Consider the following 21,670-nt stretch of genomic DNA (forward strand, 5'->3'; position numbering starts at 1 on the left):
GTTGAGGGAATTATTTGTTTAGCAGAGTGATGGTGTTTGGGAAAAAACTGTTCTTGTGTCTGGTTGTCTTGGTGTGCAGTGCTATGTAATGACCTTTTGAGGGTAGGACTTAATTATCCATATAGTGACTGCTTTTTAGAATTATATATGCACAAATTTGGAAGTTACTGCATTTTTCAGAGTATAAGACACACCTTTCTCCTCCCTAAAAGAGGTTTTGGGTGCGTCTTATACCCTGAATGTAGCTTTTTTCGAAGCTTTTTTCCCAAGTCCTAACTAGGTGCTAACTATCTTCCCTGCTCTTACCTTGCAGGCTCTTTCATTGTTTCTCTCTGCAAAGAATGTTTTCCAAGCCCTAAATCTTTGCAGGGTGTTTTCCATTGCTCTAACTTGTTCCAAATAAGTTTCTTTCCAGACAGAACCAGGTGCTAACAATGTTCCTAGCTCTTATCATCTTGCAAGCTCTTTCATTGTTACTCTTTGTGAAGAATGTTTTCCAAGCTCTAAGTCTTTGCAGAGGTGGGGGGGGGTTTTGCAAGCTGTGAATGTTTCTTTCCAGGTGCTAATGATGTTCCCAGCTCTTACTGGCTTGCAAGCTCTTACATTGTTACTCTCTCCAAATAAGGTTTTTTTTTTAAAGCCCTTAACCATGGGATAAAATAATGTGCTGAAACTGACCAGACTAAGGATGCTGGCCAGATGAATACTTGGTAAGCAGATTCTTTTCCCTATTTTCCTCCCGAAAAACTAAGCATCTTATACTCCAGAAAATACGGTAAATAGAATACCAACAGAAAGAGAGGTGCTAAGGAAGATTATGGATTGTGTTGAAATGAATAGACTTACATTGAGAATTAAAGATAAAGAAGATTCGGAATATTACAAAATTTGGGGGAAAACTTTATGAATGGTGACGAAAACTGGATGCAGGATTCTAGGTGTGGCCTCAGCAAGGCCCTGATATCCATCGCCAGCTCTCCACATGCTGCTGCCAAGCTCAGAAGATCAAAGTCAAGAACAATGGTGGCTAATGAAAAGCCAGACGGTGCCGCAAAGGACCGGGACAGACGTCAGTGTGACAAAGTGACGACGCAATTCAACTCAATGCCAACAGGGGCATTCTGGCAGGGCAGCCAGACAAATAGAAACATAGAAACCTAGAAGATTGACAGCAGAAAAAGACCTCCTGGTCCATCTAGTCTGCCCTTATACTATAAGGAGAGGAGTGGCATACAAGTTTAATAAATTATTATTATTATTATTATTGTTGTTGTTGTTGTTGTTACTTCCTGTATTTTATCTTAGGATGGATATATGTTTATCCTACGTATCTTTTAATTCAGTTCCTGTGGATTGACCAACCACGTCTGCTGGAAGTTTGTTCCAAGCATCAACTACTCTTTCAGTCAAATATTTTCTCACGTTATTATTATTGTTGTTGTTGTTGTTGGTGGTGGTGGTGGTGGTTTTTGTTATTTCCTGTATTTTATCTTAGGATGGATATATGTTTATCCCAGGTATGTTTTAATTCAGTTCCTGTGGATGGACCAACCACGTCTGCTGGAACTTTGTTCCAAGCATCTACTACTCTTTCAGTCAAATATTTTCTGACGTTGTTGTTGTTATTATTATTATTATTATTATTATTATTATTATTATTTCCTGTATTTTATCTTAGAAAGGATATATGTTTATCCCAGGCATGTTTCAATTCAATTCCCACCACGTCTGCTGGAACTTTGTTCCAAACATCTACTTCTCCTTCAGTCAAATAATATTTTCTCACGTTGCTTCTGATCTTTCCCCCAACTAATTTCAGATTGTGTCCCCTTGTTCTTGTGTTCACTTTCCTATTAAAAACACTTCCCTCCTGAACCTTATTTAACCCTTTAACATATTTAAATGTTTCGATCATGTCCCCCCTTTTCCTTCTGTCCTCCAGACTCTACAGATTGAGTTCATGAAGTCTTTCCTGATCAGTTTTATGCTTGAGACCTTCCACCATTTTCGCAGCCCATCTTTGGACCCGTTCAATTTTATCAATATCTTTTTGTAGGTGAGGTCTCCAGAACTGGACACAGTCTTCCAAATGGGGTCTCACCAGCGGGATCACAACCTCCCTCTTCCTGCTTTTTATACCTGTAGCTATGCAGCCAAGCAGCCAAATCCTGGAATGTGTAAAGCCAAATTAGAAGCCAGGTTGCCCAACACCCAAGAAATGGTCTGGGCTTTGTAAAAAAACAACCCAAAACTTTACTTGCAGGCTTTATTCACTCTTTTTGTTTTTCTCACCCAAGGGCCGCTGAAGTTACCCAATCCAACCCCTTGCCCTGGGTGGGAGTTTAAATACCCCAGAGAGATGGATGTCCAGGCATTATTTGAACACACCTGAGAATGGACAGCCCATCTCTACAAGCTGCATTATAATCTAGCTATAATCAGGGAAGGAAGAGGAAAGGGAGGGAGGGGAGGGGAGGGGAGAGGCAAGGAAAGGAGGGGAGGGGAGGAGAAGGGAAGGGAAAGGAAAAGAAGGGGAAAGGAAAAGAAGGGGGAGGGGAGGGGAGGGGGGAGGGGAGGTTGGACTAGTTTCATTCCAACTCTTGTCATTCTGAGGACGACGTATATTTTATATTTTGATAAACTAATAAAACTTTGAAATCACAAAGAAAAATCGACCAGCCCGTTTTCCCTTCAAAATGGATCCTGAGCCCCTCTAAAAAAACCTGCTCTAGACTCTCTGGCTCTGAAGGGGTCACAGCTCCTTCATCAGCCCCAAATGGCCTTCTCCAGTGGGGACCCTCCTCCTCCACCCCCCTCCTTTCAGACCATCCCAAGCCACGGACTTTCACTACTTCTGTTTATTTTCAAGCTTCGGCCGCTTGAATCCCTTTTGGAAAAAATTCAAAGTCTTTTGCAGTCTACTCGGAAACAGGACCGGATCGGGCCTGGAAAGAGTTGCAAGTTTGAGCTCCTGAAGATTCGGGCTATGGGGAATCACTCCCTGGTACTGAGGGCATTCCTGCGTAGCATTATATTCTTCACCGTGGGCTTCATGACGCCAGTCAAGGCCATCCATCGCTTGCCCTTCCGCATGCCTTTTATGTCAGCCAAAGCCTGCATCTGTTGGGCTTCCGCCAAAACATCGGGGATTTGAGGACTGATCAATGGGTGAAGGTCCGTATACTGGATACAGTGATAGATCCGAGCCTGAGGAAAGAATAGAATAGAATACAATTCTTTATTGGCCACGTGTGATTGGACACAAGGAATTGGTCTTTGGTAAAGATGCTCTCAGTGTACATGAAAGAAAAAATACATTTGTCAAGAATCATGAGGTACAACACAATGATTTGTTAAGGTATGAGGTAAAATGAGGTAAAAATTCTAAATCATGAGGTAAAAAAACATGGCTACACCAGCGTAGTCAAGACTGCTGCAACTTAAACCTCTAAAGGCAAATATTTGAGGAGCTGTCCGACATTTTGTAAGTTACCTCAGACAGCTGGGTTGCTTCACTTAAATATTAAGTACATCAATGTGGAGTAGTGTTATGAGAGTGGGTTCACATTTCACTTCCTTCCTCCCTCCACTTCCTTCCTCCCTCCCTCCCTTCCTTCCTTCCTTCCTTTCTTTCTTCCCTCCCTCCCTCCCTCTTTCTTTCTTTCTCTGTCCTTTCTTTCTTTCTTTCTTTCTTTCTTTCTTTTAGAGCAATAACATTTAGACTTATATGCCTTTTCATAGAAAAAAGAGAGAGAGGAAGGAAAAGAGAGAAAGAAAGAGGGAAGGAGAGAGAGAGAGAAAGAAAGAAGGAAGAGAGAGAAAGAAATAGAGAGGGAGAGAGAGAGAGAAATAGAGAGGGAGGGAGGAAGAGAGAAAGAAAAAGATAGGGAATATTTTTTTTTTGCTCCATTTAGAGCAAATTTTTAATCAAGACACCCCCCACCCCAAACCGCACCCACACCCCGGCCAATGGTGTCCCTCTTTAACAATGTAAAAATCTGGTCACTTAATGGCAGCGGTGGGCTACAAGCTTGAACGCTAAATTGCGCTCGCCGCCGCGACTCGTAAGTTCTTGCAGGACCAGCGCGATTTTGCTACTGCACCTGTGGAGATAGCAAAATTGCGCCCGTGTTTCAGCGAGGTTTTACCTGCAGCTCCATGAGCAAAATCGCACTGGTCTCGCAAGAACTTACAAGCCGCCGTGGCGAGCACAATTTAGTATTCTGGCTCATAGCCCACCACTGCTTTATGGGACCGGGAACATCGGAGTGCTCCCTACCTACTCCAGAAATTGCCTCCTGTGAGCTACGGACCCTCAGAGAGAAGCTCGGAAGTCTCCACCTTAATTCAAACCTCCCTTTTCTCTGCTCACCTGGTCCTTGTTGGCCACCGAGGCCTTCACCTCCGGAAGCTGCTTCAGCAAAGGCCGGCGGGCCTTCTGCTTGTAGGCAAGGCCCAGAATGTCACTTTTCTGCAGGTGGACAGACAAATCAAGATATGCCACTCATTACTACTTATACCACATTACAAAAAAGATGTTGATTTTTTTTATTATTTTTATAAACATACACAAACATAACAATGGCAAACAAAAGAAAAGAAAACATAATCAGAGGGTTACCCATTTTGTACCTTATTTTTTCTTGACGTAGTTTTGCATTTTTTCATATTTGCATTTTTTTTTCAATTTTATTTATTAATTTTTTTAAAAATTGTCTTTCTATGTAGTTTCTTTTCTATTATTCTTTCTTTCCTCTACACCAGTGTTTCCCAACCTTGGCAACCTGAAGATATTTGGACTTCAACTCCCAGAATTCCCCAGCCAGCATTCACTGGCTGGGGAATTCTGGGAGTTGAAGTCCAAATATCTTCAAGTTGCCAAGGTTGGGAAACACTGCTCTACACACACAAAAAAGATGTTGAGACTTTGGAAGAAGTGCAGAGAAGAGCAACTAACTAAGAGGATTGAACGCCTGAGAATGAAAATGGATGAAGAACGGTTGCAGGAACTGAGTATGGGCAGTCTAGAGAAAAGAAAGACGAGAGAGGACATGATAGCAGCCTTCCAACATTTGAAGGGCAAAGAAGAAGAAGGGGTCAACCAGTGAAGGGCTACCCAAATTTAGGTAGGTAGGTAGGTAGGTAGATAGATAGATAGATAGATAGATAGATAGATAGATAGATAGATAGATAGATAGATAATAATAATAATAATAATAATAATAATAATAATAATAATAATAATTTATTAGATTTTATGCCGCCCCTCTCCGAAGACTCGGAGATAGATAGATAGATAGATAGATAGATAGATAGATAGATGGATGGATGGATGGATGGATGGATGGATGGATGGATGGATGGATGGATGCATGCATGCATGCATGCATGCATGCATGGAGGGATGCATGGAGGGATGCATGGAGGGATGCATGGAGGGATGCATGGAGGGATGCATGGAGGGATGCATGGAGGGATGCATGGAGGGATGCATGGAGGGATGCATGGAGGGATGCATGGAGGGATGCATGGAGGGATGCATGGAGGGATGCAGGGATGCAGGGATGCAGGGATGCAGGGATGCAGGGATGCAGGGATGCAGGGATGCAGGGATGCAGGGATGCAGGGATGCAGGGATGCAGGGATGCAGGGATGCAGGGATGCAGGGAGGGAGAGAGGGAAGGTGATGATAGACAGATGAGAGAGAGAGAGAGAGAGTCATGATAGACAGACAGATTAATGAGAGAGAAAGAGATAATAAAAAGATAGATGGATAGTGAGATGATAAACCAGACAGCCAGACGAGATGATAGCGATGGAGGGAGGGAGGGAGGGAAGGAGAATGATGATAGACAGACAGATGAGAGAGAGAAATGATAAACAGATGAGAGACAGATGAGAGAGTGATGATAAATAGATGATAGATAGATAGGCAGGCAGGCAGGCTCACCTTCCCAGACTCCTCCCACCTCTGAAAGGAAGCCTCAATCTGGTCATCATTATGGAGGCTCATCCGTGTCTCTCTGTTGATGAGGTCCTGCATCTTCTCCACAGCGTCGATGCTGAGGGTGGACTTGGGGCTCAGCAGGTCCATCAGAAGCGACTGCTGTTTCCTCTGCTGGCTCAGGGTCTTCACTATTTTGCGGGTGCTCCTGGGGGAGACCAAGAGGGAGGGAGAAATGCGCCGTGAGCATCTCCAGGGGGCTCCCTAAAATTTAGGACATCGAATCCTAGGGCCAGAAGGGACCACAGAGGTCCTCTTTAAAAACATTTTTAAGCAGTTTTTCATTTTTTAGAAAATCACAATATTTTAACACAGATCTATCCCCATTTTCTTACATCATATCTACTTAATAATATACAGTGTCATATATTTACATAGTTCTGATTTTTTTATCGGTCATTTCGCATTGTTTCACAGTCCTCTCTTTTTTTTCCTAGTCCTATTGTAACATCTGTTCCATGTTTCATAGTATTCTGAATTATTTAGTCCTTTAAGCTCTATAGTCAGCCAGTATATCTCTGTAAATTTTGTCTACAAGCAGTGATGGGCTACGGCAGGGGTAGGCAAAGTTGGCTCTTCTATGACTTGTGGACTTCAACTCCCAGAACTCTTAAGCCAATCATGCTAGCTCAGGAATTCTGGGAATTGAAGTCTGCATGTCATAGAAGAGCCAACTTTGTCTACCCCTGGGCTACAGGTCAAGTATGCAGAACCAGTGGTCAAGTATGCAGAACCAGTGGTCAAGTATGATGCCAGAGGGTTGGGGCCGCCACAGAGAAGGCTCTTCCCCTGGGTCCCGCCAGACAACAAGGGGTGGCATACAAATCTAAATAATAAATAAAAACATTGTTTAGTTGACGGGACCCGGAGAAGGCCAACTCTGTGGGACCTAATCGGTCGCTGGGATTCGTGCAGCAGAAGACAGTCCCAGAGATAATCTGGTCCAATGCCATGAAGGGCTTTATAGGTCATAACCAACACTTTGAATTGTGACCGGAAACTGATTGGCAACCAATGCAAACTGCGGAGTGTTGGTGTAACATGGGCCATACTTAGGGAAGCCCATGATTGCTCTCGCAGCTGCGTTCTGCACAATCTGAAGTTTCCAAACACTTTTCAAAGGTAGCCCCATGTAGAGAGCATTACAGTAGTAGAACCTCGAGGTGATGAGGGCGTGAGTGACTGTGAGCAGTGACTCCCGGTCCAAATAGGGCCGCAACTGGTGCACCAGATGAACCTGGGAAACGCTCTCCTCGCCACAGTTGTTGCCTTAGTTTATGTTATATAGTTATTACAATTTTTGATGTATATTTTTTGATTGAGCCAATTATACTTCTATATTATATACTTGTGCATTATGGGCCAAGTGGTCCATTTACTCACTCCCAGTGGGGTTGCCGGCCCTCATTGAGAACTTTGAGGGTGTGCAGAGACGCCACGTGACGGATTTCATCAGGGACCTCCGCTGGAATTATGTTTGATAACTCCAGATTCCACAACGACTGTCCGAAGGCCCCTAAGCGTGAACCCAAAAACATTTTATTTTTTTTTGACTTTAACATTTTTATTGAGTTATAAAATAAAATAAGATACACAATACAAAAAATAAACAGGAAAACGGTGGGGGAGGAAGACGGGGAAGGGAAGGGAAGAAGGATACGAAAAAAGAAAGAAAGAGAAACGCTGACCTCCGACTCTCTGTGTTGCAGCAAAATAAGGCATTAACATCCCATCGCAACTTTTCGCTTTTTTCATCATAATAATAATATGAACCAGCCCTTTCTGTAAAGATCTATCAATCCACTTGGTAAAACCCCCAGATAAAAGTTTCATTCTTTTCCACTTCAAGCGCGAAGCTCAGAAGCAGTTTCCATGCGTGAGAAGGACGTGTGTTTATAGAGAGGAACAGGAGGAACAGGAGCAAGAGGAGGAGTAAGAGAAGGAGCAGGAGAGGGAGAAGGAGAAGGGAGCAGGAGGAGAAGGAGAAGGAGGAGAAGGAGCAGGAAAAGGCGCAGGAAGAAATGATCTTGATGGTTTTCTTGCTTCCTGACCCAGCTAGGGAATACTATCAGTGGTGAAAGGAAGAGGAGGAGGAGGTGGGGAAGGGGAATGCCATTAGTGGTGAAAGGAGGAGGAGGAGGAGGAGGAGGAGGAGGAGGAAGAAGAAGAAGAAGAAGAAGAAGAAGAAGAAGAAGAAGAAGAAGAAGAAGAAGAGAAGGAAGGAGGAAGGAGATAGAAAGAAGAAGGAAGGAGGAAGGAGGAGGAGGAAGAAGAAGAAAAATTAGAAGAAGAAGAGAAGAAAGGAGGAAGGTGGAAGAAGATAGAAAGAAGAAGGGAGAAGGAAGGAGGAGGAGGAAGAAGAAGAAAAGTTAGAAGAAGAAGAAAAGTTAGAAGAAGAAGAAGGGAGGAGGAAGGAGGAGGAGGAGGAAAAGGAGGAGGAGGAAGAAGAAGAAGAACAACAACAACAACAACAAAAATAGCAGCAGCAGCAGCAATATGTTACACATGTAGGGGTGGGTAGAGCTGAGGACCTACTAACACCAAGATGCACCAGCTTGGCAAACGCTCCTCTGAGCAAGCTCATGCATTTCCCATCCAACACCCATAAAAATGCCGCCCTTACCCATGTGCCTGCCGGTCAGGAGCCAGAGTTTAATGGTGCCGTCGTGGCTGGCTGTCAGGACAGCTTTGAACTTTTCCACGTATCGGAGGCTGATGATGTTTTTCAGGTGACCCCGCCAAGAACTCAGGCAGACTGGAGGGATCAGGTTGGTCACCCAGCCTTCGGATTGCTGCGGGGGAAAGAGAGAGGCTGGAATGCATTGTGGGAAGGAAGAGCCGTCCACCAAACCTCGGATGAAAGGAGAGGAAATAAAATGAGAAGGTGCAACCATCGTCAATACGGGCCCATCCTGAACTTACAGCAGTTTGCTTAGTGACCATCGGAAGTTGCAACAGCCGCCCAGAATCCCCAGGGAGTTGAACGGCATACAAATTTAAATGAATAAAATAAAATAAATAGAGTGGAGAGGAGAGGGGAGGGGAGGGGGAGGGGGGGAGAGGAGAGGAGAGAATGGAGGGGGCAGGGGGGAGAGGAGAGGAGAGGGAATGGAGTGGAGTGGTGTGGAGTGAAGTGAAGTGAAATGAAATGAAATGCTCAAGGCTAGCAAAGAGGTTCAAAAACATGTCCGCCAAATGTTGGAAAAGCAACCAGATACCAGGTTCACACTACCATACTGTATGTTGGACGAAACCTGGATGAAAAGACATACACATATTGTATTTTCCGGAGTATAAGACACACCTTTCTCCCTCCTAAAAATGTTGGCTGCATCTTATACTGCAAATGTAGCTTTTTTTCTAAGTTTTTTTTTCCAGCCCTAACAAGGTGCTAACAAACTTGCAGGCTTGTTTTCATTGCTACTCCAAAGAAGATTTTTTTTCAGCCTTAAGTCTTTGCAGGCTTATTTCATTGCTACTCCAAAGAAGTTTTTTTTCTAGCCTTAAGTCTTTGCAGGCTTGTTTTCATTGCTATTCCCTCTGAAAAAGGTTTGTTCAGCCCCAAATCTTTGCAGGCTTATTTCATTGCTACTTCCTCCAAAGAAGGTTTTTTCTAGCCTTAAGTCTTTGCAGGCTTATTTTCATTGATATTCCCTCCGAATATTTTTTTCAGCCCTAAATCTTTGCAGGCTTGTTTTCATTGCTATTCCCTCTGAAAAAGGGTTTTTTTTAAGCCCTAACTAGGGGATAAAATAATGTACTGAAGCTGACCAGACAAAGGACACTAGCCAGATGAATACCTGTTAGTTAGATGAATAAGTTTTTGCAGGCTTCTTTTCATTGCTATTCCCTCCAACTAAGGTTTTTTCCAGCCCTAAATCTTTGCAGGCTTGTTTTCATTGGTGAATCTTTGCAGTGTCAGAGGCCAGTGTTACTGCCGTCTGCTGCTGACAGCAAAACAGGGAGTGAATATGAACTGGGATCCTCAGACCGGGGGGCCTGGCAGGCAGCCAATTAGGGGCAATTCATCCTCCTCCTTATCTTCTTCACTGGACTCAGATGAAGAAGCATTCATTGACGTACGCAGGCGCAGGGCAATGAATAGGAAAGAGCAGCTACGTAGGTATTATATGAGATAAGAGAGTCCACCTGTGGTTGGGTGTGGTTCAATTAATTAGGGCTGCTATTAAATGGGCAGCGTGCCGACCTCTCAGTGTGGAAGATTATCTATTCGGAGAAAGAGGAAGTGGCTTTCATCTCAAGGAATCTCTTTGCATCGATCCCAGGACTTGGACATTAAATCATAGTTAATTGTGTGAGTTGCCAACGGTAGAAGAAGGGTAGCTGTGACCTTTTCACAGGTGCTTGCTAATTGCTTTGTGTTTGTTTATTGCTTTTCACTGCCTTCAAGTCTGTTGCTTTGACTGCAAAAAGGGTGTTTTGCTTTCTTTTTATTTTCAATAAAAACTTTGTTCTTGACTTTTCAAGTGTGCGTGTTTGAATTCATACCTTTGCACCTAATTTGGGGTTCGTGCCGTTGAGCCCGGCAGAACACTAACCAGGGGATAAAATAATGTAGCTGACCAGACTAAGAATGCTGGCCAGATGAATACCTAGCAGGTAGATGAATATCTGGTATCGTGGGTGCACATGCGTGGCGGCGAGAGAATGGGCGTGGCCAGGTGTGCGCATGCTAGCACATGCACACACACACTTTTAGCACATGAACCAAAAAAAGTTCGCCATCACTGGTATAGGATCTCCTGCTAGAGTTTTATTCAAATTTAGGGGACTGAAGGCTAAAACATATAAAGAACACTTGCGGGAATTGGGTACAGCTGTTTAATGAAAAGAAGGACCAGGGGAGGCATGATAGCAGCCTTCCAATATCTCAGGGGTTGCCACAGAGTAGAAGGGACCCAATTTCAGTGGGGAACAATTTGTAACACAATTTCTGTTGAGTGTGATTTTTGAGTTTTATAGTTAGTTAGGCATGCATATATATATATATATATATATATATATATATATATATATATATATATATTTGTTTTCGTAAATTTTCACGGGTATATGTATGTAGATTGTTCTGAGTTCGGGTTTTGCCCTGTGTAATGTTTTGCATGTCTATGCGACGTTTCGGTAAAATCACATTTACCATCATCAGGCTGGAGTTCCAATCTCTGTGTTTTTGCAAATGAATATTAGCAACTGACATTCCTTCTTAGCATGTAGTGTGGGGGTGGAGATTTGCTTTGAATGTAGCAAATAGATTGGGTGACTATGCTTCCGTGATCTGATTGGTTGGTGTAATCATGGTTATAGAAGGAATGGTATGAAGATTATGAAGTGTTTTGTTTAAGTCTGATTTCCAAATATAAAATTCTAAAATCATAATAATTAAAGGATTGACATATTGATTATAATGAAGTTTTTATTTTGTTTAAGGCTGGTTTCCAAATCTCTGGCAGGCGCGAGGTATCATCCCGTTTATTTAAACAAAAAGATCTTTTTTCAATTTCAATAGCTTCTAGAGAGATTCTTTTATATAAATTCTCTGTTTTGTGGAGTAATTTAGTTTTTTCAAAGTCAATTTCGTGCCCTGTTCTTTTAATGTGCTGGACAAGGGAGGAGGTCTTCTCCTGTTTCTTGACTGCATTCATATGTTCTGCCATGCGCTGGCTCACTCTTCGGTTAGTTTGTCCAATGTATGTGGCTGCACATGTTTTGCAAGGGATTTCATAGATACCTTGGTATTCTAATTGGATTTTATCTTTGGGGCTCCTTAGGATATTAGATATTTTTTGGTTAGTGCAAAATGAGGTTTTGATGTTATGTTTTTGTAGAATTTTACTAATTTTATCCGTGGTGCCTTTGATGTAAGGAAGGATGGTGGTGCCATTGTCCTGTTCTTGATCTTGTTTTTTGGGGGGTGTCTCTTTATTGATTAGGTTTGTTATTGTTTTCTCTTTGAATCCATTAGAAATTAGTACATCTTTGAGTTTGTTCAATTCAGTTTTTAAGTGCTCATGGTCAGCTAAGCGTTTGGTTCTGGTGATGAGAGTTTTGGCCACTGAGGTGATTTGTGCGGGGTGGTGGTGTGAGTGTGCATTTAGATAACGGTTGGTATGGGTTTTCTTTTGGTAGATAGTATGTCCTAGGCTGCCATTGGGTTTTTTATAGACCAGTACATCTAGAAAGGGAAGTTGATCATTGATTTCTGTTTCCATAGTAAACTGTATTTTGGGGTGTAGGCTGTTGAGATGAGTGAGGAAATTGTCTAGTTTTTCTTTACCATGTGGCCAAATTACAAAGGTATCATCAACATATCTCAGCCAAAGTTTGGGTTTGTATTTGGCTTGCTCTAAAGCATTATTTTCGAAATATTCCATATAGAGGTTGGCTATGACAGGTGATAGAGGTGATCCCATGGGGGCTCCCTCTATTTGTTTATATCTTTGTTCATTATAGATGAAGTATGTATTGGTCAGGCAGTGGTTGGTAAGGTCTAGGATATATTTGGGGGGTTTGTGTTTGTCTTGGATAGCTGTCAAGGCTTCTGTAATAGGTATTTGTGTGAACAGGGACACGACATCGAAACTTACAAGTAGGTCATCGGGTTGTAGGTTTTGTTTTTTGATTATTTGTATAAAGTGGGATGAATTTTGAACATATGAGGTAATAGTTTCTGTATATGGTTGAAGGTATTTGGCTAAAAATTTGGCAAGGTTTTGTAGAGGGGAGCCTATAGAACTGACTATTGGCCTGAGAGGTATTCCTTCTTTGTGTATTTTTGGAAGGCCATAGAGTTTTGGACATATGGAAGATTTTTCTCTGGGGATGATTTTTTGCTGGATTTCTTCGCTGATGGGAGAGGCCTTGATTTTAGATTTGGTGGTTTTTTCTAGGTAGGTGGTAGGATCTGTGCTTAGGAGTTTGTAGGCCGGATTTTTTAGTAGATTTGTCATTTTTTCCTTGTATTCTGCTGTGTTCATTACTATAGTGGAGTTTCCTTTATCAGCTGGAAGGATTATTATATCCTGGTTTTTCTTTAGATTGATAAGTGCCTCTCTTTCTTCCTGCTGTATGTTGCTTTTTGGAGGTTTACTAGAGCACAGAATATTAGTGACTTGGAGTCTGATTTTATTAGCAGTATCTGGGTTGATTTTATGTAAAGTTGTTTCAATTCCACATATGATATTTTCAGTTGGTATTCGTCTTGGAGTTATTGCAAAATTAAATCCTTTTGAAAGAATATTGGTTTCTGTAGTGGTGAGTATCTTGTCTGATATGTTATGTACATAACATATCAGACAAGATACTCACCACTACAGAAACCAATATTCTTTCAAAAGGATTTAATTTTGCAATAACTCCAAGACGAATACCAACTGAAAATATCATATGTGGAATTGAAACAACTTTACATAAAATCAACCCAGATACTGCTAATAAAATCAGACTCCAAGTCACTAATATTCTGTGCTCTAGTAAACCTCCAAAAAGCAACATACAGCAGGAAGAAAGAGAGGCACTTATCAATCTAAAGAAAAACCAGGATATAATAATCCTTCCAGCTGATAAAGGAAACTCCACTATAGTAATGAACACAGCAGAATACAAGGAAAAAATGACAAATCTACTAAAAAATCCGGCCTACAAACTCCTAAGCACAGATCCTACCACCTACCTAGAAAAAACCACCAAATCTAAAATCAAGGCCTCTCCCATCAGCGAAGAAATCCAGCAAAAAATCATCCCCAGAGAAAAATCTTCCATATGTCCAAAACTCTATGGCCTTCCAAAAATACACAAAGAAGGAATACCTCTCAGGCCAATAGTCAGTTCTATAGGCTCCCCTCTACAAAACCTTGCCAAATTTTTAGCCAAATACCTTCAACCATATACAGAAACTATTACCTCATATGTTCAAAATTCATCCCACTTTATACAAATAATCAAAAAACAAAACCTACAACCCGATGACCTACTTGTAAGTTTCGATGTCGTGTCCCTGTTCACACAAATACCTATTACAGAAGCCTTGACAGCTATCCAAGACAAACACAAACCCCCCAAATATATCCTAGACCTTACCAACCACTGCCTGACCAATACATACTTCATCTATAATGAACAAAGATATAAACAAATAGAGGGAGCCCCCATGGGATCACCTCTATCACCTGTCATAGCCAACCTCTATATGGAATATTTCGAAAATAATGCTTTAGAGCAAGCCAAATACAAACCCAAACTTTGGCTGAGATATGTTGATGATACCTTTGTAATTTGGCCACATGGTAAAGAAAAACTAGACAATTTCCTCACTCATCTCAACAGCCTACACCCCAAAATACAGTTTACTATGGAAACAGAAATCAATGATCAACTTCCCTTTCTAGATGTACTGGTCTATAAAAAACCCAATGGCAGCCTAGGACATACTATCTACCAAAAGAAAACCCATACCAACCGTTATCTAAATGCACACTCACACCACCACCCCGCACAAATCACCTCAGTGGCCAAAACTCTCATCACCAGAACCAAACGCTTAGCTGACCATGAGCACTTAAAAACTGAATTGAACAAACTCAAAGATGTACTAATTTCTAATGGATTCAAAGAGAAAACAATAACAAACCTAATCAATAAAGAGACACCCCCCAAAAAACAAGATCAAGAACAGGACAATGGCACCACCATCCTTCCTTACATCAAAGGCACCACGGATAAAATTAGTAAAATTCTACAAAAACATAACATCAAAACCTCATTTTGCACTAACCAAAAAATATCTAATATCCTAAGGAGCCCCAAAGATAAAATCCAATTAGAATACCAAGGTATCTATGAAATCCCTTGCAAAACATGTGCAGCCACATACATTGGACAAACTAACCGAAGAGTGAGCCAGCGCATGGCAGAACATATGAATGCAGTCAAGAAACAGGAGAAGACCTCCTCCCTTGTCCAGCACATTAAAAGAACAGGGCACGAAATTGACTTTGAAAAAACTAAATTACTCCACAAAACAGAGAATTTATATAAAAGAATCTCTCTAGAAGCTATTGAAATTGAAAAAAGATCTTTTTGTTTAAATAAACGGGATGATACCTCGCGCCTGCCAGAGATTTGGAAACCAGCCTTAAACAAAATAAAAACTTCATTATAATCAATATGTCAATCCTTTAATTATTATGATTTTAGAATTTTATATTTGGAAATCAGACTTAAACAAAACACTTCATAATCTTCATACCATTCCTTCTATAACCATGATTACACCAACCAATCAGATCACGGAAGCATAGTCACCCAATCTATTTGCTACATTCAAAGCAAATCTCCACCCCCACACTACATGCTAAGAAGGAATGTCAGTTGCTAATATTCATTTGCAAAAACACAGAGATTGGAACTCCAGCCTGATGATGGTAAATGTGATTTTACCGAAACGTCGCATAGACATGCAAAACATTACACAGGGCAAAACCCGAACTCAGAACAATCTACATATATATATATATATATATATGTATGTATGTATGTGTGTGTATATATACACACAAGGACAGAAACACCAGCCTGAAGATGATGAGTGGGACCTCATCGAAACGTCGCCAGAAATTTCCAAATCCTACACGGGAAGAAACCCGAATATACCAAGACCGTCATACCTGTACCCGTGAAAATCTACGAAAACATATATATATACACACACACACACACACACACACACACATAGTTAATTAGGCAACATGGGCATCAAATTGCATTTTTTACATAGCCATCTTGCTAACTTCCTGGAAAATCTTGGTGCAATCAGTGATGAGCTGTGTGAGCGATTCCACCAAGATTTGAAGGCCATGGAGGCAGGGGATCAAGGCTGATGGGATGAACATAGGATGGCTGACTATTGTTGGAGCATCAAGTGAGAAGGTCCACAGATTAAACACTCCAGAAAAAGCCATAAGTGAAACTTTTTACCTTAATATGTATCATTACCATTTGATTGAAAAACAAATACTGTATTTGTATGAAACAATTTAACTTGCAGTAACTATTATAACCTTTATTCATTGTAAACAGTATATTTACTTTACTTTACTTTATATACACAATTTGTATGACTTTTGAAGGTATCCTGTAGCTTAAAAAGTTGACGTGATAGACAAAACCTGTGGTTATTTTTGGATCCAGTTGCCAAAAGTTAGTTGAAAACAACTCACAGATTTAACACTATGAAATTGCTGTTCCCCAGTCTTATTCTCCCAAACACCTGAAGCCAGGACAAAAAACAACGGATGGATACTCATCAAGGAGAGGAACAACCTGGAATTAAGGAGAAACTTCCTGACATTGAGGACCATTAACCAGTGGAACTGCGTGCCACCAGAAGTTGTGGGTGTGCCATCACTGGGGATTTTGAAGAAGAGATTGGATAGCCCCATTGTCTAAACTGGAATAGGGTTTCCCGATGAGTAGGGGGTTGGACTAGAAGGCCTCCAAAATCCCTCCCAGTTATTCTGCTGACCTGCTGGATTGCTTTGTCTTCTGAGAAAACTGACGCAATTCTGCAGTAATCCGGGATTAAGTCACAGAAGGGGTTCCTCTTAGGCAGGAATTCATCAGGCAGTTCTAATTTGGAATCTTGTACTTCCGGTCCTGTGCAGTAATACATGATGTCCCAGATCTGGAGAAAAAAGGACATTATGAGGAACTAGAATTATGATGATAGGGGAAGGTTTGGTAGGGAAGGTTTGCCTATTTGCCGATGACTCTAAAGTGTGCAATGATATTCCTGGAGGGGTCTGTAATATGGTAAATGATTTAGCTTTACTAGATAAATGGTCAAAGCAATGGAAACTGCAGTTTAATGTTTCCAAATGTAAAATAATGCACTTGGGGAAAAGGAATCCTCAATCTGAGTATTGTATTGGTAGTTCTGTGTTAGCAAAAACTTCAGAAGAGAAGGATTTAGGGGTAGTGATTTCTGACAGTCTCAAAATGGGTGAACAGTGCAGTCGGGCAGTAGGGAAAGCAAGTAGGATGCTTGGCTGCATAGCTAGAGGTACAACAAGCAGGAAGAGGGAGATTATGATCCCGCTATATAGAGTGCTGGTGAGACCACATTTGGAATACTGTGTTCAGTTCTGGAGACCTCACCTACAAAAAGATATTGACAAAATTGAACGGGTCCAAAGACGGGCTACAAGAATGGTGGAAGGTCTGAAGCATAAAACGTATCAGGAAAGACTTAATGAACTCAGTCTGTCTAGTCTGGAGGGCACAAGGAAAAGGGGGGACATGATCGAAACATTTAAATATGTTAAAGGGTTAAATAAGGTCCAGGAGGGAAGTGTTTTTAATAGGAAAGTGAACACAAGAACAAGGGGACACAATCTGAAGTTAGTTGGGGGAAAGATCAAAAGCAACATGAGAAAATATTATTTTACTGAAAGAGTAATAGATCCTTGGAATAAACTTCCAGCAGACATGGTAGATAAATCCACAGTAACTGAATGTAAACATGCCTGGGATAAACATATATCCATCCTAAGATAAAATACAGAAAATAGTATAAGGGCAGACTAGATGGACCATGAGGTCTTTTTCTGCCGTCAATCTTCTATGTTTCTATGATTATTTATTTATTTTATTATTATTTATTCAGTTTGTCAAAGATGTACAAGATAACGTTCGAGACCGCCTTCTGACGCATGAATCCCAGCGCCCGGTCAGGTCCCACAGAGCCGGCCTTCTCCAGGTCCCGTCAACGTTACAAGCCCCAATTAAGTCAGGAATGTAAATTCAAACACACACGTTGTTGTAAAGTAAACAGAAAAGCAATTTATCCAAAATAAAGCTGTGCACACACACTTTAAACTGGGCAAATTAGCTCACACACAGATAACAGTCCTTGAAAGCTGTGAAAGACAAAAACAGAGCAGATAAGAGCAGCTGTGACAGTGTCACAGCCAAACCTCTTCAAGTGAGTCCGCAAGATTTACTTAGCTGTGAAATATCCCCAAAAAGTCCATGAAAGTCCAGGAACAATGCAAACACGACGTATCCTTTTCCAAACGGATAAACTCCCACATGCGCTCTCTGCAACACTGGTAATTTATCAGCAACCCCATTAGCCTAATTGCCCCAGCCACAGGTGTTCTCCCTTATCTCCGATGATACCTCTGCAGTTGATCCCTTCTAACCATGAGCCTGCGCATCCTAGCATCTATCCACCAATCCTCCTCCGAGTCCAATGACCCACTAATGGGGTCATTAACTAATGGGCTGGCTGCATCCATCTCTCTATCTGATTCTTCTTCTTCCCAAACATCTGACCTTGGCAATGAATCCTCACTGTCAAAAGCTGATGGCAGTAAGACAAGTCTCTGAGAACCTGAGGACTCTCCTAAACCAACAGCCAAATTCCCCGTTGCAGGAGCTGGCCCAGAGCCAACCACAACATCAACTAGACAAGGTCATCTGGCAGGGCCTAGGAGAAGAGCCTTCTCTGTGGGGACCCCGACCCTCTGGAACCAGCTCCCCCCAGAGATTCGCACTGCCCCCATCCTCCTCGCCTTCTGTAAAAGACCCATTTATGCTGCCAGGCTTGGGGCATTAGATCTTAGACCCCTGATCAACGAATGTTTATTATATTTGGTTGAGTGAATGAATGGTGATGAATGGTTTCTTTTAATTAGAATTTTTAAGACTTTTTAGCCATATTAATTGGATTTTTAGATGTATTGTTATGTTGCTCTGATATGTTGTGAGCCGCCCCGAGTCCTCGGAGAGGGGCGGCATACAAATCCAATTAATAAATAAATAAAATAATAAATAACAAGTATAGTATGAACATAAATATGAGCATAGTAAATGTTCTGCCTGACTGGCTCAGGCAATGTGTAATAGTCCAAGGAAAAGAAATCAAACACACACGTGCTCTGCTAATCAGCAAACTTATATTAAATAAACAAAAAAGGGTTACACAAAAGAGTTCTTAGTGTCCAAAAACAATGAGAGTGCAAGGCTTACTTCAGCCGCATACAAAAACACAAGAAAAAACAAACAAAGACAACCTGGAATGAGCAAAGACGTTTCAAGAGTCCTTTTGAATTTTTGAAGCAAACAGCAAGTCCCAGAGTTTTCACCTCCCACTTGTCTGAAAAAGCTGGGTTGAAAACTCCAATGGCACGGAACAGAAACTTCAGAGCAGGAACCACAAAATAACACAGATGAACAGCCACAGTTTGCCTTGGGCCTCTGTTCCCTTTTATCCCTTTAGCCCTCATTAAGGGAACCACACCCAGCCCTCAGTATAAGAACCACACCCAGCCCAGGTGCTACTATGATGACTTGTAATACTCCTTCAGTCGATCCCTTCTCTGCATAGCTCTTCTGCTACGCAGATCAATATATTGATCTGCAGAAGAATCCAGAGACGAAAGACTGTCTGAGAGACTGTATGCTAAATCCCCTGGGCTGTCTGCTGAATCCTGCGTACCAGTGGCCTCGTCCTCCTGGCTGTCTGCCACGTCTTCCTGGCTGTCTGCCACATCTTCCTGGCTGTCAGCCAGGCTTTCGCATTCAGTGTGTGCCGCGTCTCTCCCATCTGTGGGAGCAATGGCTGGCCCAGGCCCAAACACAACAGTAAATGGGTACAAAAAATGGGAACATTAGGACAGGGATGGTAAGCATGCTGGTGCACTTATGCACGCACCTTACAGACGTCTTAGAAAGGGGGAGAGGTCAATTGTAGATAGTCTAAGGTTAAAGTTTTGGGGGTTTGGGGAAGAAACAGCAGAGTCAGGTAGAGCATTCCAGGCATTGATCACTGAAGTCGTATTTTCTGCAGTCACGTTTGGAGTGGTTTACCTTGAGTTTTATTTATGAATTGATTTATTGATTAATTGGCTTAGTCAAGTATGTATTCGTAATGTACATAGATATAACATAGTTTATATACATGAGATAGGTACTGATAAGAGGGAACAATTGGGCAGGGACGGAAGGCATGCTGGTGCGCTTATGTGTGCCCCTTACTGACCTATTAAGAATTGGGTGAGGTCAACAGTGGACAGTCTAAGGGTAAAGTTTTGGGGCTTTGGGTGATGAAACCATAGAGTCACCCAGAGGGTCGTTGGTTTATGGAATTCCCTTCCAGAAGAGGTTGTGACAGCTGTCAGCCTTGATAACTTCAAGGCAGGATTAGACAGATTCATGGATGCCAAGCATATCGGTGATTATTGAAACAGATGTCCATGTGCAGCCTCTATTTTGGTTGAGGCAGGCAAGATTCAATTGAGTACCATTTGTTGGGGTTCAGGGGAAAGAGAGGGTCTTGCCTTCTATTTCTACTCAAGATCCCCATGGACAATTGGTGGGCCACTGGGTGACACAGAATGCTGGACTCGATGGGCTTTGGCCCCATTCAGCATGGCTCTTCTGAGGTTCTTTATTTTCTTATGTTCTAGTCAGGTAGTGAGTTCCAAGCATTAACCACTCGGTTGCTAAAGTCGTATTTTCTACAGTCAAGTTTGGGGCGGTTCACTTTGAGTTTGTATCTGTTGTGTGCTCGTGTATTATTGTGGTTGAAGCTGAAGTAAAACCGCTCTAAACTCGACTATAGGAAATATGACTTTAGTAACCAAGTAGTTGATGCACGGAACTCACTACCAGACTCTTTAGTAACATCACCAGCTAACCCCCAAAACTTTACCCTTAGACTATCCACTGTTGACCTCTCCCGATTCCTAAGAAGTCAGTAAGGGGTGTGCATAAGTGTACCAGCGTGCCTTCTGTCCCATGTTCTAATGTTTCTATTTTACTAGTATCGTGTGTATAAATACTGTTATATCTTTGTATACCACCAATACATACTTGACAAAAAGAAAGAAAGAAAGAAAGAAAGGAAAGAAAGAAAGGGAAGGAAGGAGAGAGAGAGAGAGAAAGAAAGAAAGAAGGGAAGGAAGGAAGGAGACAAAAAGAAAGAAAGAAAGAAAGAAAGAAAGAAAGAAAGAAAGAAAGAAAGAAAGAAAGAAAGAAAGAAAGAAAGAAAGAAAGAAAGAAAGAAAGAAAGAAAGTGTTGTGGTTGGCTAGGGGCCAGCTCCTGTTTCAAGGACTGGGGGGGTTGATGTGGATGAATCCTCCCATGGTCAGAGGCCAGTTTTGCTTCCGACTGCTTCTGACAGCGAAGTGATCGGTCGTAGTGAAAGTGAAATGGGATCCTCAGAGGAGGTAATTGCAGGCAGCCCATTAGATAGTTGCCCGTGAGTGATTCATCATCATTATCGTCACTGGATTCGGAAGAGAAGACATTCATTGATGTGCACAGATGCAGGGCAATGTCACGGAAAGAGCAACTGCGTAAATACTACAGGAAATAAGAGAGATCACTTGTGGTTGGGGGTAATTAGGCTAATGGGGCTGCTGTTAAATTGTCAGCATTCTGGACTCTGGGTGTGGAAGTTTATCGGTTGGGTGAAGGAGAGAAGTGTACTTTATTTATTTATTGGATTTGTATGCTGCCCCTCTCCGTAGACTCGGGGTGGCTAACAACAATAATAAAAACAGCATGTAAATCCAATACTACAACAACTAAAAAACCCTTATTTTAAAACCAATCATACCTACAAGCAAACATACCATGCATAA

At 41.8% G+C, this 21,670-nt stretch overlaps 1 protein-coding gene across 1 annotated transcript in view; it reads right to left on the reverse strand.

The window, feature by feature from the left end:
- Nucleotides 1-2,908: 2,908 nt before the first annotated feature.
- EFCAB8 (EF-hand calcium binding domain 8) overlaps nt 2,909-21,670 on the reverse strand; it is a 75,078-nt gene continuing 56,316 nt past the window's right edge. Inside the window, exons 22-27 of the mRNA XM_070748731.1 lie at nt 16,545-16,703; nt 8,628-8,796; nt 7,388-7,520; nt 5,951-6,152; nt 4,373-4,471; nt 2,909-3,207 (exon numbers count right to left, since the gene is read on the reverse strand). Coding sequence (XP_070604832.1) covers nt 2,995-3,207; nt 4,373-4,471; nt 5,951-6,152; nt 7,388-7,520; nt 8,628-8,796; nt 16,545-16,703 — 975 coding nt within the window. The 3' untranslated portion in view covers nt 2,909-2,994. The remainder of the gene's footprint in view (nt 3,208-4,372; nt 4,472-5,950; nt 6,153-7,387; nt 7,521-8,627; nt 8,797-16,544; nt 16,704-21,670) is intronic.

Source organism: Erythrolamprus reginae, chromosome 3 (genome assembly GCF_031021105.1).
Source record: "Erythrolamprus reginae isolate rEryReg1 chromosome 3, rEryReg1.hap1, whole genome shotgun sequence".
NCBI classification, from domain to species: Eukaryota; Metazoa; Chordata; class Lepidosauria; order Squamata; family Dipsadidae; genus Erythrolamprus; species Erythrolamprus reginae.